Genomic DNA, 18,828 nt, shown 5'->3' on the forward strand with positions numbered 1-18,828 from the left:
CAAAACTGCAGCGGAGATCTGAGCGGGCTCCATGATTGCTGCGCTATGGCACCTGCAGGGATAATCCAGGAAAAGGGGCTCGAAATGTAGGAGAGCTGTTCGGTTCAAGATGGGCAGTAAAAGGCAGTAAATGGTTATCTTCTGTAGCTTTCACAGAGTCGGGAAGCTCGCTAGAGCTGCAAGAGCGGAAGAGCAGAGTTTGCAGCAGAAGCGTGAGCAGAGTTTGCTGCAGAAGCTGTGCGGCTCAGTTCACGATGGCCGAAAAACGGCAGGGAATTGTTGAAGTCTGTAGCTTCCCCGGGAGCCCAGGACCAACAACATGGAAAAATTAGCTAGCGATGCAAGAGCAGGAGAGCAGTTTGCGGCAGAAGCTGTGCTGCTCGGTTCACGGTAGCCGAAAAAAGGTGGGAAATAGTTAGATAAAAGAGTAGATAGAAAGATGAGAGGACATGCCAAGTGGATTCAAAGTACCAGGAGACAGGCGGTGCACCGTACTGCACCGTCTGCTGGCAGTATGGTGTCTGCTGTAGCTTTCACGGAGGGAGGAGAGAGTGACAGCACATACCCAGAAACACCTGCAAGAATGTTTTTGCCCCATCATGCACTGGGAGCTTAACCCACAATTCCAGTGGGCAGCAGGGACTGCGGGAACTGAGGGATAGCTTCCCACAGTGCACCGCTCTGACATTCAATGCTAGCCTCGGTACTGTGGATGCACTCCGCCGAATTCACGCGCTTTAGTGGGGACACACAACACCAAATGTATAAAATCTCTTCCAAAATTCGAATAGAATAAGTTTGAATTAATTTCGTACTGTAGACGTACCCTTAGGCAGAAGAACACGAAGATGCACAAGCAAGAGCAAGGAAGCCTTGTTTGTAGAATAGTGAATGAATACATGATTTTAACTTTCTAGAATGGTGGGACTACCTCTTGCCTCACCTGCTCACGCTTCACATGTTCAATGAAAGTTTTTTCAGAGACTACTTGGAAATGCCTTGTGGACCACTAGTGGTCCGTGGACCACAGTGTGTAAATAACCACTCTACAGTGATGTGTACTGTGACTATCAGTAAGGTATCAACTAATAAAGCTATAGCAATGTATAAACTTGGAGCAATGGAGGCTCCTTTAATATTGTTGAGGAAGTTTTCCATGTGTCTTTATAAGAATGTTCATATTGGCTCTGATTCCTGGCAGAATCTGGCCCAAAAACTGGATTAAGTGGCCCAGAAAGGATCACACCAGTGTAAGAGTGATCCCCGTGTGGTGCTGAGCTGCAGAAAAGCCCTTTACACCACTTGCCTTCCCTGCTGCTAGCAGTACAGAGAAAAGGGAATGGCCAGAAGAAAGTCGGCATGTTGTGAGCTCCTGTGCCACCACTGTTTTCCAGCCCTTTGTGGCCTTTTGCAGCTGGTGTCAGTTAGAGCAGCTCTCATGCACAGTCTGTGCACATCAGCTATTCCCAGAAAATATCTTAGTAAAATTCTTCACGTACCTAGACTGATGATACACTAAATGTCAGTGAAGCATTTTTTCTTTTCTTGTCAGAATTGAAGGCCGAAGGTTTTTGTTGTGTGGGTTTTTTTTTTTTAAATATTCAGACATTTTCTGAAAGCTAGTGACAAAGATAAAAACAGTAGGAGAATATCTCAAAAAGCACACTGACAACCACAAGTAGGGTTGTGGAATGCTTTACAGTATTTGGAAAAGAGTCAGTAATACTATTGCAAGGGCAAGACATGAGAAGACAGAGCTCTGTACCCAGAGGGGATGGTTGATGCATTTTTATCTGACATCATTGGCATGAGCACTCTGAATGTTCTGCTGCACTCACATGCTAGCCCATGCCTTTCCTCTACTATAATTCACATCACTGACTAGTGTTTCGCTTCTGTCTAAAAACGTGTGTCTATATGGTCTGTAAATAGACCTTTTGCTTTCAAGTAATAAAAGATGCAAAACCTCTTGGCAGCCCCGGAATAGACTTTTTGTCCTGACACCCTTGGGCATCTGGAGCATGACAGATGGTAGATTTAGCCAAATTGTAAAAGCTACAGTATGTTACATGTGTGTTTATCTTAACTTTGTAACACAGTCCAAATGTCTCTTATTTAACTTCATATGTTGAAGAGAGACCAATTTTAAACTGGGTTCACATACAGTAGGACTACTAGTGCTCTTGTTTTAAGTAGGTTGTTTGGTACCTAGACTTACTAGCAAGTTTATAATTTCCTGAGCACAAGTGGGTCCAATGAATTGAAGTGGGGTGTGAGGGTAGAGGGGAAAGGAGACAACCAAATAGTAATCAAACAATAGACAGTAAATGAAAACCAGAGCATACTTACTTGACATGTTATTTTGGGCAGGTTGAATTCGGTTTTTTGTTTGGTTTTTTTTGTTTCGTTTTTAAAGACTGTCATTTGCTTTGCCAAATAGCTTTTAGGAACAAGATCTTAGCATATTGTCTAGACTGAAGGCTAAATTCCATTGTTTTCTGTGAAATGCTGAGTTGTTAAATATACCGTATTGCAGTAAGTTAGAGGAACTGGAATTCTTTGCTTCATGTGGATTAGAGGGAGGATCTTTTTCCCCATTAGTCTATGCACCTGGTATTTATTTTTTATGGAAACAACATTAATTATGAACCTTTATTTTTTAAAGGCAACACTGATTTTGAAGAAGTATATTTTTATACATGTAATGAGTGTTTACCAAAAAAATCACAACAGAAAGGTCAACTGGGATGTAAATAGTCATTATTCCTGTTCTTCAAAGCTTTATTTGAATTAATAAAACTTAAGTTGGTGTTTATTATTTTTAAATATTGCACTGCAGCATTTCTAACAGTCAGGGCCTCCTTTTTGGCAGCCCTCTATCTTGTTCAGGAGCCAAATTTGCTCATATATCTATTTCTACCTGCAAAAATCTCATTTCACATTATTAGTATTATTTATTTATTTTATTATAGCACTATCAACATACTAGTGCTTTACAGAAATAAGACACCTTTCCCTGGACAGAGGAACTAATAATTTGAAGCCTGTTCCTGCAACACTTCCTCACGAGAGCAATCTTTGGTTTGCTGAGAAATTCCACTGCAGTAATTGTACTGTAGTGAATCACATGCATAGGGGTTGTGGGATCAGTGCCCAAATTAGCCAAATGCAGCCATTTGAGCTGACCAGAAAAATATTTTTTTCCTGTGGCTAATTTCTAAAAAAATGGAAACAAAGTCATGTTTAACTTTTTGATGAAAAACAGAAAATGGAAATAGTTATATTCCAAAATGCTATTGTGGCGCCTGATGGGAGTTGTAGTTTGCGTGCCTCACATTCTCATTCTCCTTTATAGCATGGCCTCTCTTATTGGACAACATCTCCCAGGACAGACCATGGCCTCACCTCTTGGTGAGCAGAGGCAGGGTATCATGGTAGTCCCTGCAGTGATACATGGGAGATGAAGTCCAGCTGGAGAGTGTGACTTGTAGGGGAGAATGGGAATGTGAGGCATGTGAACAATAACTCTCATGAGGCACTGCAACGGTATATCCAAATTGATATATTTCATTTTTTGACCAAAATGCAGAAACTTTTGTTTTGAGGGGATTGGAGAGGTAGGGTTTAATGAAAAATGAAAAAATTCTGCAAAAGCCATCAGTTTTTGTTGAAAACCCAATTTTGTATTGCATACACTGCTTGTTCTGATATATACAGTAGAGTGTGTGTGTGGCGGGGGGGGGAGATAGGAGTTATTTTCTCTTGCTTTTTGTTCATTTGATGTGTGTCAAATTTCCGGCACTATTATGATGGGTTTCGCGCTTTCTCTTCTTTGGGGGTGGGGGGGTTCAGGGCACCATTTCTTGCCCCTAAATTGGAATATTAATTGCCCCACTAGTGTCCTTGAGGAGGGGAGTGGAGAGGGAGGGACCTGGGCCCGCCCTCTACTCCAGGTCCCAGCCCAGGGGCCCTGAGGATAGTGGTGAACCACTTGAATTGACGGTTCCTTCCTCTGGGCTACTTCCCTCTCCTGCTCTTCAGCTTGTGGGGGCTTCCTGCCCTCCCTCTGCACAAGCCAGGTGCCCCTTTACCTAGGGTCTTGGACTTCTTAGCCCACTACAGCACTTCTCCAAACTGTCCTTTGCTTCCCTTCAAACTGTTCTCTGCTCCAACACCAATCCTTTCTGCTCCAACTCCCACACTATCTGATTGAAGCAGGGGTTTTTTATCATGTGACTGACTGCAGGTGCTCTAATTGGCTTCAGGTGCTCTAGTTAATCTATAGCAAACTTTCTTCCCCTTACAGGGAATAAGGCTCCCTTCTAACCCTCTCCTGCTGCCCTCTGCCCATGCTGTATCACATAAGAATATTGTAGGGCCAGACAGAAGTGTGGACATCACTCTAGAGTGAAAATTAGCAGTGACAAAGTAGTCTAAAGTGAACTTTGAGGAGGATTTAAAGGAGGAGAGTGAGGTAGCTTAGCACTGGAATAAAGAGGGTACCGGTGGTTAGAGGCTAATGTAGTCAGCAGAAATCAGCCAGTAGCATAGTAAAAAGGAATGAACAGCAGCTCTTTGGCATGATCTTCTAGTCCTCTCCCAATCCTAAAGAAGCTCCTGAACCTCAAATCTATGGGGATGATGGAGTGAGTTGAGGCAGTAGATGGATGCTCTCTGTGTCATCAACCTGCCTCACACTTGCAGGTATTCTCAAGCATAAACTACTTTTCCCTCAGTCAGTATTTCAGGAAGGGGAAGAGGGAGCAAGAACAAAGTTAGGGAGAGAGGTGACCAGAGGACAGATGGACAGAATGAATGAGTTCATAGATCTGATATAAAGCCCATGGAAGTCAGTGGAAAGATTGCCATTGACTTCTCTCAGCCTTGGGTCATGCCCTAAAAGGTAAAAGGGTTGCGAAAAAGCAGAACACAAAACAGCAAGGTGATGTCGCTCTTTCTTGGGTTCACACAGAGAGGGATGAGACCTGGAAGAGATGAATGGACGGAACCAGAGTCTACTGCTCTGATCCAGATGTAAAGACAGAGCAATGATGGAACAGGGAACACAATGAACTGAACTTTCCCTCTTCAGGAGTGGCACTGTTATATGAGTGGTCTGCTGGGGCATGGGTGCACTTGATAAGAGCAACCATAAAGTGTGCCCAGCATCATGTTGCTAGTACTACCATTTGTGTATGTGTGAAAATAATGTCAAAATCAGATGCTGTGGTGTTAGTTGCTTGAATTGAAGCCCTGCAAAAAGTCCAGTACTGCTCCAGCCTTTTAAACAACTATATTGTAATGTACCTTTTTATCACTGGAGCAGCTCAGATCAGCCAAAGAAAGAAAAAGAAACTGAAATAGTTATACTTCCTGGCTGGCTGGACTGGTCTTGTCAGGAGCATGTAGATTTCATAGTACATTTAACTTGGCACCCTGGGATATTTTTTCCTCTGTTTGAAATGTTTTTTAATGAAAAATTGCATTTTAAAGGCATAACCTTATGTAAACACTAGCAAGGAGAATTTGATATTTAAGTTATTGCATTGAGGAGAAGAATCTCTACAGGTACTGAACTTTTATTAAACTCACAAAGTGAAACTCATCAATGTTTGTGAATTCAAGCACATATATCTGCCAGAATCATGAACCGCGTTTTTGGTTTTTTTCTTACATTGATTTAGGCTCTATTACACTCACCAAAAAATGCACTAATGAAAACTCCCTGTGCATCTGGATTAGATGAATCTTTGAATTGCTAATTGTTTAAGATTCTCTTGGTAGATATCCAACAGCTGTCTTTGTGTCATTTGCAGCACACAAATCCACTCTGTTTAAAACAAAACAAAACATATGTACTAGTAATTTATTCATGATCACAGAAACCGAAGTGGCATGTGGCATAACATTAGTTCATCATACATAGGAATGACTCTACCACTTATACAAACCATATATTGCATGATGTGCTGCAAACAAATAAGATATAAATTAGGCTATTAACTTAATTGTAACCCTTGGGCTTTTTCCTTTGCCCTCAAAAGAATTAATAAATAATAAAATGATGTCATTTTTCAGAACTAGAATTAAAGACATGTTTACTCCTTTGATTAAAATCTCTATCCTAATTAATATCATAGTGTTTGCTAACAGTCAATGAATGTATTTAGATTATGTAAATTATGGGAACCTTATATGTTAACCTGTTTATCTGTCTGCATGAAGTGCCTGGAATATGGAAAACCACAGTTCCCTGCTAGACAGCAGGCATGCAGCATGTTGATCATCTTCACCCTTTACATCAACACCAAACTGAGAAACCAAAATAATTATGGATTCATTTTCACTCCCTCTATATTTATTTAGACTCACCTATTAAATTTTCTTAATATGTATATCTGTTTTAGGTCCTCATTCAGCAGTTTACTTAAGCGTGTGCCTAACTTCAGTTAGACTACTGACGCGAGGCCGTAGTGCTTAATGCAAATCTATTAACAAAGCGATCCTTGCCTGTCCATTTTTGTTTTAACAAAGTTTTTACATTTACCATTCATAACATTTGTGCAACTGCTCCAGTGTGGTTCCTGGTACTTGATATTACTCAAACAGTACATGGCATCACTGGGTAATTCCAGAATGAGACATTCAGGAGAACCCTTATAAACAACTGGTTCTGTTTGTAGCTACAACATGCTCTTCTTTTGTTTGTTTGTTTGTTTGTTTACTATTTAAATCCAGTATGATACATTTAATGCATGTTGTGTGTCTTCTGCATTTCTCTTTGTAAGGCTGGACAGAATAGACCCAGAGCTACAAATAGAATCTGAATTTAATTTTTGTTTTTAAGGTTATGTTTATTCATCTCACTCATGGTTTGAATTTGTGAGGGTCAGCTCTTACCTCAGCTAAACTCTGTTTTTTCTTCACAATCTTCCACTATGAGCTCTTTTGTCTTTTTAAGGGGGGCAGGGTAAGGTCCCACATGCTTACCAAGAAAAAAAACATTAATCAAATCTTTCCTATTGTTTGTAAACAGGGACGAAATAAGTTAGGTTCCATTTTTGTTTGGGCGTCTGGAAATGGTGGAAGGAGTAAGGACCATTGCTCCTGCGATGGCTACACCAATAGCATCTACACTATTTCCATAAGCAGCACAGCTGAAAGCGGAAAAAAACCTTGGTATCTGGAAGAATGTGCATCCACCCTAGCTACGACTTACAGCAGTGGGGAATCCTACGACAAGAAAATAGTATGTGTTTGCTTTTTTGTAATGCTATTTTAATTGTATGTGGTTTTGTATTTTCTATAATTATTTTTAGGGGAGGGCAAAATGACTACTAGGCCTTTGTGTCTACGTGTGGGCTTGTTTGAAAAATGTTCACCCTTGGTCAATATGGTATATATTTGTATACAAGTTTTGGACCAAGAATTTGAATGTAAATTTCTGCCACTGTTTGTAGCTCCTTCAGCCTCCTTGTATTCTGGCATCCATAATTCTACACAATACATCAGGTATGGTCTTACTAACCCTTGTGACAGAGACTGATTTCTCCTCTCACTTCCACTATGTGTCCTACATTCTTTCTGCTTTCCTAACTGCTTCCAAACTCTGAGCAGAGTCTCTCTGCTGTCATCCATAAAGATTATTTTCCTGACCAACACTTTGTAGCATATCACCAGACCTCAGAGCAAATCTCCTTTTGGTATATTTTATCCAGTCCTTGTTATTTTTCATTTTTAAATGTGCAGTTATAGAAGCCATTTTCCAGTCCACGTCCACGTTTATTTCAGATTTATTGGGACCCTTCATCCTTCATCTTTTGTATTCATTCTCCCTCAGTTGTCATTCGTACTGCTGCCTAGTCCTGGTAGCTGATACACAGTAAGTAAAATTAGGTTCATTGCTTATCTTTCCTGCGCTATTTGCCATCTCATTCCTTCCCAGGCTATGGCTGTTTTCAATTAATTTCTGACCATGGCTGGTTTTTTATTCCACAGGAGAATTCCACTATTGTTGACATCATTACTGGTCTTTATTTTTTAATTGGAGAGCCTTCCTGAAGTCCAGATAGTCTGTCAGCTTCTGTTTTGCCCCTTACTCTTCTCAAACCATTATTGTCACTCCTTCAAAAATATTATCAGATTCATTAAGCACGACCTTCCTGATGACTTATCGTTGACCAATCTATTCCTGTTCACTGTGCTCTTCATAATAAAAAATCACAAGGTGCTTTTCTAATACTGAATATAACTTATACTGGCTAGAATCTTTCCTTGCTCCCTCCTTAAGCATTGGTTTCATGATACCTTATTTCCAGTTCTTTTCTTATTGCTAATGAGGAGTTAAAAATTCCTGCTCTAGCTTTTTTTTAAAATTTAAATACGATCTGCTGTGTATTTCAAGATTCTGGGATGCTGGCCATCCCTTACTGGAATCTTCCCTATTTTCAGATGATCTAATTTAAAAAAAAAAAAAAAACTTGTTCTGAGGTAACTCTTCGTTCCAGTAATTTTTCTGTTCTTTCTTTGCTTCTCTCCACAAAAACTTTCTCTCTGTTTCTGGCGTCTCTCCTTGTTCTCCCCCAAGAGATAATAAAGCAAAGAAGTCATTCCATTTTCTAGCAATACTCACTTCTGTGATCAAATTTCCCATATGGTCCTTTCAAAGACCTGTGCTAACCTTTTTTTCAAAGTTCAATAAAATTAATAGATTCATGAATTTTAAGTTCAGAAGGGATCATTGTGATCATCTAGTCAATGCTCTTGCATGACTCATACAACAGGACTTCCCTGAAATGATTCCTGCTTCAAGTCCAAGTTGTTAATCGTTCATTACCCTCCCTGTTAAAAATTGGTGCCTTATTTCTAGTCTGGATTTGTCTAGCATCAATTTCCAGCTGTTGGATCTTGTTATACCTTTGTCTGCCAGATTGAAGAGCTCTCTATTATCAAATTTCTGTTCTTTGTGTAGGTGCTTATGGGCTATGATCAAGTCATGCCTTAACTCTCTTTGATAAGCTAAATAGATTGAGCTCCTCTCTCAACCCTCTCCAGTGTTTCTACATGATGTGTGGACACAAGAACTGGACACAGTAGTCCAAGAGCAGTCACCATTCATAGTACCAGATATATGGATTCATATAACCTCCCGGTTCCCACTTGATATTCTCCTATTTATATTGTCACGCTCTCTGGGGTGGCTCACAACTGTGAGTGCCTACCCCAGGGCAGACTGTAAGAAAACAGGGAAGACACCCCAAGCTGGTGATGTGTTCTATAATTCAATGTCACCAATACAGTGCCAACTGTGAGATCCTGGATCACTATACCAGTCCTACCGTGGAGTCACAAACAGTCCCTTAGATGCTCCAATCTGTCTTGCCGCCCAAACAAACCAGACTTAGTCATAAATGGTCACTTACACCAAAGATCACGTCACATTTAGGCTGCTCTCAGTCTCAGGAGACCAGTCACTTACCCCAGATCAGTTGGTACTGTGGAACTTACACCCAAGACATTGCTGGCAGCCAATTCTATAGTAAACCCACTAAAGATTTATTAGCTACAAAAAGGATATGAGAATTATTGAGAGGTTAAAACAGGTAAAATATATGTACAGGTGAGTCACCGTCTATAATTCCAAATGGTAGCAGAAAAGTAGTAATCTGCCAATTTCCCCGAAGTCTGTAAGGGCTACCCCTCTGGATCTCCATCTTCTCATTCAGTCATTCTGCCTTGTTAGAATCCAAACAGTCCAGAGGGGAAGGATCTTTCATTAAATCCATTCTTATAGCTTCTTCTCACAGAAAACTGAGCTGACTGGGTCACTCTCCATGTGGGTTTTTCCTTTGATTGCAGAAAGTGAGGAAAGCAGTTAGAGTCTTTGACCTCCAATCATCATGCACAATGACCATTTGTTTTGAAATTAGCACTTTTCTGTTAGAGTTCTTCATTTGCATTCCACAAGGTCTCTTCTTGTTTGATGGGTTATTTAGTTACAGGGGTACACACAATGTAAATGTTTGCTACTGCATTATAACAGGATACAGATAAGTGAAAACAATGCAACTAACATCCCATTAGTTTTCATAAAGTTTAAACACCATATACACTCTTATACATTTAACAGTTACTTTGATCTAAACTAATACACAAGTGAATTGGCCTGGGACTCTGGCATGAGCTGGCATCTGGTCTGCTAGCGGCACATATACGTCCAAGAATCTCATTAGCCTTTTTAGCCACAGCTCATGCAAGCTCATATTCATCTGATTATCCACCATGAATGTCAAGTCTTTTTCAGAATCACTATTCTGCATGATAATGTTCCCCATCCTGTAAGAATGGCCTAAGTTATTGGTTGCTAGAGGCATGGCCTTACCTTTGGCCATATAAAAAATTATTGTTTGCTTGCACCCAGTTTACCCAGCAATGCAGATCACTCTGTGTCAGTGTCTTGTCCTCTTCATTATTTCCACTTCCCCAATTTTTGTGTCATCTGCAAACTTTATCAAGTAATGATTTTATGTTTTCTTCCAGATTATCGATAAATATTTAATAGTATGGGTCCAAAAATTGATCCTTGTGGGACCCCATTAGAAACATACCCGCCTAGTGATGATTCCCCATTTATTATTAAATTTTGAGATATCAGTTAGCAAGTTTTAATCTATTTAAGAAAGTAATCCAGTTTATCCTTTTAAAATATTGATGCAACATTAGCTTTCTTCTGGTCCTCTGGAACTTCCTCAGTGTTTCCTCCTCAGTGTTTCAAGATTATTGAAAACCAACTTTCACAGCCCACTTAACAGTCCAGGAAGCTCCTTGGCCAGGGTAGCTGCCGCAGAACATCCTCTTTAGTTACTGTTGGAATGGAAAGTATTTTATCATCAAATGAGATGAATGCATCTTCTGTCTTTTTCCCAACTATAGAGATATTTATTGGATGCTTCTGCCTTTTCTGTGAAATTATTTGTAATTCTGCCATTTCCATCAAGTAATGGATCAACACCATTTTTAGGGTTGCTTTTATTCCAGATACACTTAAAATACTCCTTCTTCTTCTCCTTGCTATAGAATCTATAGCCTGATTATAGATTTCCACTTGTGTCCTTTTACTTCCCTTGTCAAATTTCTAACTTCTAATTTATATTCATTGCTATCAACTTCCCTTTTTTACATTTGTTTTATATGATATATGTAATGCTTTCATTTCCCCTCTTAGCCAGGCTGGCTTTTTAACCAGTGTAACTTCTTTCTTGATTGTGGAATTGTGACTTTGGGATCATCTAGCAAAACATTCTTAAACTCTTCGCAATATCATTCATGTTTTTCTGCTTAAATTCTTTCTCCGGCCTGACTTGTTGTTACATCTTGTGCAATCCTCCCATTTTTCTTCAATCATAGTTTTCTCAATCATTTTCTTCCATTCTTTTAGGTAAGACTTACTCCCTGTGTTTACACTTAAACAATCTCATTACATCAGGACATTTATATTGCTTACTTCTGAGATATCCCTCACTTCTGAACCAAAATTACCTCCACACATTTTTGTTATTATCATGCTTCCATTATTGTAAATTTACTTGTAAGTTGAATCATGAGAATAAGGTTAAATAAAATGTTGTCTACAGATATTTAATCCTACATAGCTTTTAAAATTTATTGCATTGTATTTCTAATAATGATAATACTTTGCACTCATATATTGTCCTACTTCCAAAGATCCCAAAATGTTTTGCAAATGTAAATTTAGCCTGGTGAATTAGGGAAATCTGATGCCCATTTTATATAAAGGCTTATATGGCAAAGATATTAAGGCCTACATTTTCAGAAGTGCCATTTTTCTTAATTTAGAATGCCAATTTGAGACATCCAGAGCCTGCTTTTCAGTGGAGATGAAGAAATGCTGCTTTTAGTTGAAGTCAATGAATTCTGTGTGTGTTCATTAGTTCTGAGAATTGGATCTGGCAGCTGGTATCTCCAGTGATCCAATAACCGTGGGCTGATCCAGCTGCATACATGTTAATCATTTAAGGCATGTGCAGTGCCAGCTGCCATAGGAGATTACAGTACTCCCTCAATTCTCTGCTTATCATGGCCCACTTCAGATCATGGCTACTCTTGTTCAAACCACCATCTGTTTGCTTAATGGCCACACTGTAGGGGCCTGATTCTCCATGGAGTTATATCAGTTTTATACCAGTGTAACTCCACTGATTTCACACAGTGGAGAATCAGGCCCTAAATATTCCATCAAAGGCCCTTTCCTCTTCTTCGATGTTGCACTGTATTACCAGTTGACTCCTGAGGTCCATAACCTCTCCTCAGGATGTTTTACTGCTGGTAGCTGACACCTCAAGCAAGCGTAATCCCCTCTGACACTTCCAATAACAAAGAAAAACATTGTTCACTGAGTGCAGGAAATAGCTTTCTCCCACAGTATTGTATACAAACCAGTCACCTTCCTTTGGACAACATTTGTGTTAGTTCTTATATTACTCTAAGGTCATCTCTAAAGAGAGATGAGGTGAATTTGCAGAACCAACCCTTTAACTGAAAGAATTTAAGAGTTACAAGTAACAGCTGTAACCTATCAATCAGTGTCCTCTGAGCACATACACAGAATGATGACCCTCTCCCCCGTCTTTCTCTCTCTTTCACATCTGTAGTAAGCCATCATTATAGGGTTAAGGATAAGGATAATCTTAATATCACCTCTCTCTTCTCTAACTTGCTCACTATAACACACCTTTTCCAAAAGACCTATTAACCCTAATGCCCCCGACAGAGACGTTTTGACTAATACACACAAGTGAAAATCATCACCAGAAAACATAGAAAACTTCTATACAAAGCCAAAAAATCATGGCGCTAAGATGATGCAAATTCAATGTCATTATGAAACCATACAGCTTCTTGCTGCCTCATGTCTCCCATCCTTAGTTTTTATGTTGTCTGCTTAGATGGTCAGTCCTTTGAGGCAGAGACCTCATCTTCATTTTTTTCCACAAACTGACCAGGACATTGTTGGTGCTGTATGTATATAAATAGCAAATAACAATGGAAAAAAATAAAGATTAAAATTTATATATAATTAAATTTAATCCTGTCCTGAAGCCTGTACTTCACACCCACCCACAAAAGGAAATTAGATAGAAAGGGCTTGATGGCTTCCTCGTGTGGAATAGCAGCAGCAGCTTTCTTAAGATTAGTGACTTTCCTATAGGTCAGTCTAATTGGATGTGATAGTTCAGCTTGCTGTACTGTGTGTATGAGATTCTTGCTTTTAAGAAAGGAGAAGATATGTTATAAAATACAATCCACCATAAAAATCCACCATAAATATCCTAGTGCTTGATTCTGATCTCACAGAAGATTTACATTAGGGTAACTGATTTAAATGACGATACTCCTCAGTTATTTCATTGTAACTGAGGATAGAGTCAAGCCCCCAGTAGATTATGAGTTTTTAACAATATAGTAATACAGAAATATCTCTAAGTGACAGCACATTGTTCTTCTGTCTCATCTGCTTTATAGTGTCAGATTGTACAAATACAAAGCAGAATTAAGCAGGGAGAGGAGTTTGAAAAATCTCAGTGAAATCAGCATATTAGTTTGTGCTGATTATGCTTTAGTCCTATCCAATTTGTATTAGTGGCACCTTCTGAGTTGGACAAGTAAACAGTCCCATACAAGCAAAAATGCTAGTGGTATTGGGTGTTCTAAAAAGGCACTCGGTAGTATGGCGAGTAGAGAGAGGGGGTATGTAAAAGCTGATACAGATATCTCCTGGTTTCATCTTGTCCTAAGAAAATATACTTTGTGGATAACCACACATTTTTTCCCCTTTACATGTTTTTTTCATCCTCACAAACATACCATGTGCCAGAATTGTTCTTTTTCAAACTGGTATAATCATAGTTGCTTTAGTAACATAGACAAGTCTCTGATCTCATTTACTATGATGAAGATATGGAATTTACATTTACATTAAAGTAAGTGACACAAGAATCTGCCTTGTACAGTTCTAGCCAGCAGTTCTTACACAGTCAAAACTCCCACTGACATTAATGTCCTGCACTAAGACTGCATTAAGGATGAGGCCAAGAATACATATTAGTTATTACTATATTGTACTGCACCTGTCAAAAATCTCTGTTGCATATTTTGGACTGGATTTTCAACTCTTGGCTCCCACTGTGCATGCACAAAGTACACCTGCCTTTTCAGATCCAAAGACTGTGCACATATTCCTTTTAAATAGTTCAGTGCTACAATTGTTATCAGATGTTTGCAGGAGCAGCTGCAAAGTGCAGGCACAAGTATATAAAGCCACAATTTGGGACACAGATAAATGGAAGCCAAGTACAGGCCTGTTGAAAAATTTACTCTTTTAAAACAATTATCATTTGAAACACATGCTGAGCGTGAGACTCTAAGGATCTCAGTAGAAGTGACATGAAATGTGCCTAGGACACTTAACTGTAGCAAATTCCTCCCCTTCTAACCTCAGTGTTACTGAAGAGCTCCAGAAGGCATTGTGCCTCCTTCCCCGCAGGCAGAAACGCTTCTACCTATTGCCCCTAGAGCCATGCATCTCTGCACCACCTCTTGGAATAGGCTGTATTTAAGGGCACAATCTAGCTCTATATGTTAATATGGCCTTTATCTTAGCAAAGGCACTACACAAATAAATAATAACAGTACTATCAGTGTACTGTGGATTTACTCAAATATTTTCTGTTAACAATACTGGTGAGTTATGCATGAAAATCCCCCACTCACTGATGAAATTTTCAATCTATGGTATACACAATTGCTCCTTTTAAAAATTAATTCAGTGCTCATCTATAGCATCTCTTGTCAGTTATTAAAAAAATACTCCCCCTGTTCAACTGCGGAGAAAATACAACATGGCACCTTCAATAGAAAGTGGTTTGGGATCACATGACACTGGGGTGGGGGAGAATTGGCAACTACAGATTTTCATTAAACACTTCTCATTTTAGAAGACAAGTCTGTTCAAGCTGACATACCCGTAGGAATTACCTCAGCAGGTAAAAAGTGTTTCAACCACAGCTAAGGGCTCAAGACATGAATTATGAAATATCTGGAAATAAGAGGCTTAGGATGGGAGAAGTGATAATGTTCTCTGCAAAGGAAAATCCTATTTTTGACCTGAATAACTAACTTTCCCTACAGCTATAACTAAGGGAAGATTGATAACATAACCTGAATAATAACTGTACAGAAATGACACTTCTTTAAATCTTCAGAGTAAGTCACTTGTACCAAACCGTTACAGTAGGTATCTAGGTCTTTCTTTTATAAAACTGCACTTAGTCAGAAAACCACCTGACTCTCATATACGGTAAAGGAGAAAATATACTGTGCTGATAATTATACCTTTAAACTGACCTTTGTCATGGTGTTCTAAGTTGTTAATTTCATATTGAAACTATATCTTTACCAGCCAGTATGTAATTGCTTTCAGTCAAATCCAGTTGTTTTCTTCTGTTGTTGGAGGAAAGATGGGATGATTGTAGCACAGTGCATTATAAAATATTACATCGCCTGAATTTAGGCTTATCACTGTTTCCTTAGATCAGCAGTTGTTCCAATGATAACTAAAACCTGTGAGTGCATTGTACTTTAGGTAAAAGATCCAAAATTGGTGCCCATGTCCACGCACACTGTTGAATAGAATGACAGCTTTCAGACACTAATGTCAACTTCATGTCCCTGGCAGGCCCCATCTCCTTGTATTATGATTAATGATGTTGCCCTTGTGTGGTCCTGGAATCTTGAACATCATTTTTCTTCTTGAAGTATGACTGCTTGTTGGTGGTCCTGTCTCTTTGTTTCTAAAGATAGACACAAGGCTTCTCTGACAGTGCACCCTTAATGCTGAAAAACATGCCTTAGATTTCTCCTGTAATTTACATCTAAACATCTCAGCTGCTATCAGTAACTTCCCTTTGAAATGGCTCAGGTAGGATTTCCACTTAGGGAGCTTTCATTACACATTTTCTGCTGCAATATTTGCTGAGTGAAAGAGAGAGATAAGGGATTGTACAACGTCTGCTAGGACATGGGACAAACAATGCAGCATAAGAGTGCAATGGTTTTATTGCACTTGCTATTCATGGGCACTGCACACGTAAAACTAAGGCTACATCTACACTATGAGCTAGGGGTGTGATGGCCAGTTCGCATAGATGTACTCATGAGCTAGCACACTAAAAATAGTAATGTAGCCCTGCTAACACGGGCAGTGACAGTGGGCGCACGTGCTCGCAGCCCCAAGTATGTACCTATAGGATGCAGGTGGGTTTGTACTCGGGGCGGCTAGCACAGTGCCATTCTGTCCATTCCACCACAGCTACACTACTATTTTTAGCTTGCTAGATCAATGAGCATGAGTATGTCTACACAAACTAGGAATCGCACTCCGAGCTTGTAGTGTAAATGTAGCCTCAGAAACACTCCCCTCTCTTTCTCCTGATAGATAGATATGTAGATAACATCAGACAATATGCTTTCAATGAGAGGGCTAAATAGTGTCTTTCAAGGCAAAACCATTGTCAGGGGAATGAGGATGAGACTTTCCCCTGCATGAGCTCCTGAAGGTATCACTGTGCTGCAAGCAAACCCAGTGCTTCCTGGAATGCAGGGAGAGTTCAGTGACTGCACTACTCTTTTGCAGGGTGCAGTAGTTCTGCTGGCCACTGTGTGTGAGAGAGTGAGCATGTGCTATTCATTCCACTTTGTTTTTTCCACTCTTTTGGGGCCGAATTTTCAGAAAAGGTGCCTGAAGAAGCCCACAGAACTTAATTTCTGTACGTAGTTGTGTGCACCTTGGCCATTTAGATTTCACCTGCAAATACTCTACCTGATTTGCATTTGCACAGTAGACACAGGGCTTCTGGAGCCCTCCTGCTATAAATTTGGCCCTTTAAGTTTCCCTTTGCCTACTCCCTTTTGAAGAATATAAAGGAATATGTCATTGTGTTAGAAATTAGTTACAGTACAAAACCAATTTACACCAAGGTGTGGGAAATACAGGATGGTTTTCCGGCACCCCTTTTACAATATAAACTAGTACACACACTTAGTACTTCATTGATACTCTAAATATCCATTGGCTAAATTGATGCACAATTGTTAAATGAGACAGAGTCTGAAAATTTTATTTAAAGACTTTTACAGGTCATGGACAGAATAAAATGATTTATCAAGAATTCAGAAATAGACCAAAAATGGTTCTTTCCAGACTTTTGGGAGTTTGGAAGTTGAGAGGTAGACTGGCCTTTGGCAGATCAAGTAGTTTAGAAACATGATTTTCTAAATGCCTTAGTCAATTTTTTCCCCATCTTTCAGCATTATCTCTGAGTGAGTTCACCTGATGCCTACGCCATGTCACCTCATTGACTCTATGTTAACTTCTGCTCTTCTGAACAAATATATATGTATCTACACACACACACACATATATATATACACACACACACACATATATACACATACACATTAGTGACATCAAACTACCATCCACTTTTAATAAATGCTTTCTCATCTGCTCATGTGATATGTGACTTTTTGACAATGCATAATTCAGCTGGCTACTAGGTTAAAGCTAGCCAGGTATCTTTGTATTCTTATGTAAGCCTTATTTGTGTTTATTTCCATGCTTTGCTTTTCTCTTAGTCTTTTCTAGTGGTCTTATATGTAAAATATAATGCTAGTGAAAGTTGCTGAGTGGCGAGCCCGGGAGACCAAGAGCTTTGTATAGCCAGGGAAGAGGTGCAGTACCTGCAGCAAAACTGCAAGCTTCTCCCCACTACCCACGTGCTTCCCCATTAATGACTTAACCTAAAGACACCTAAAGTGTTAGGAAATCCAGTCCAGTTTTTAACCTATCTAGTATTTTTTGTGATATAGACTTTTGTTCACAAGGAGCTACTGTGACACCACCCACTCATTGCACATATCCCCTTGAAGAACTGTAGATAATAAAGGCTTTCTGTTTCTAATGACATGAGCTACATTTTAATTAGTGACCTAGAAGCATGTTTGTAGCACTGTGCTAATCTCCTGAACTGTGATAACTAGTTTGAATTATCCAAATCTTTACCTGTGATTTAAAACTTTGTAGAAATACATTTATCTTCCTATAATCACACTTCTTTCTGAGCTACTTGTGTTCTAATGTTAAATGCAAGATTATTTTGTTAAATGCAATTGTGTTTTGTCTATTTAACTGGAAATGCCCATTATAGCTTTTGGAGCTTTATCTACGTAGGCCACATTTTAAAATGAGTTTTCTGTAAGCAATATATTACAATATAAGACTGTAAACAAATTATGAAGTTGGTTGATCTGACAGATAAAAGCTTCTTCAACATGACTGAGGCAGTTTCTTCGATCCTGCCAGGATTTTCAGAGACACAGTGGGCGAGGTAATATCTTTTATTGGACCAGCTTCTGTTCGTTAGAGAGAGGCTTTCAAGCTATACAGAGCTCTTCCCCAGGTCTGAGAAAGGTACTCTGAGTGTCACAGCTAAATATAGTAACTCCTCACTTAACGTTGTAGTTATGTTCCTGAAAAATGTGACTTTAAGCGAAACAACATTAAGCAAATCCAATTTCCCCATAAAAATTAATGTAAATGAGGGGGTTAGGTTCCAGGGAATTTTTTTTTACCAGACAAAAGACTATATTATATATGTATACACACACACACAGTATAAGTTTTAAACAAACAATTTAATACTGGTACACAGTGATGATGATTGTGAAGCTTGGTTGAGGTGGAGGAATCAG

General features: G+C 39.2%; 1 protein-coding gene across 5 annotated transcripts in view; it reads left to right on the plus strand.

Moving 5' to 3' along the window:
- Window positions 1–18,828, plus strand: part of PCSK5 (proprotein convertase subtilisin/kexin type 5) — a 285,728-nt gene that overhangs the window by 127,881 nt on the left and 139,019 nt on the right. For all 5 annotated transcript variants that reach the window (XM_039544180.1, XM_039544177.1, XM_039544178.1 and 2 more), the window contains exon 8: window positions 7,037–7,249. In XM_039544180.1, coding sequence (XP_039400114.1) covers window positions 7,037–7,249 — 213 coding nt within the window. The remainder of the gene's footprint in view (window positions 1–7,036; window positions 7,250–18,828) is intronic.

Source organism: Mauremys reevesii, linkage group 6 (genome assembly GCF_016161935.1).
Source record: "Mauremys reevesii isolate NIE-2019 linkage group 6, ASM1616193v1, whole genome shotgun sequence".
In the NCBI taxonomy this organism is placed as follows: Eukaryota; Metazoa; Chordata; order Testudines; family Geoemydidae; genus Mauremys; species Mauremys reevesii.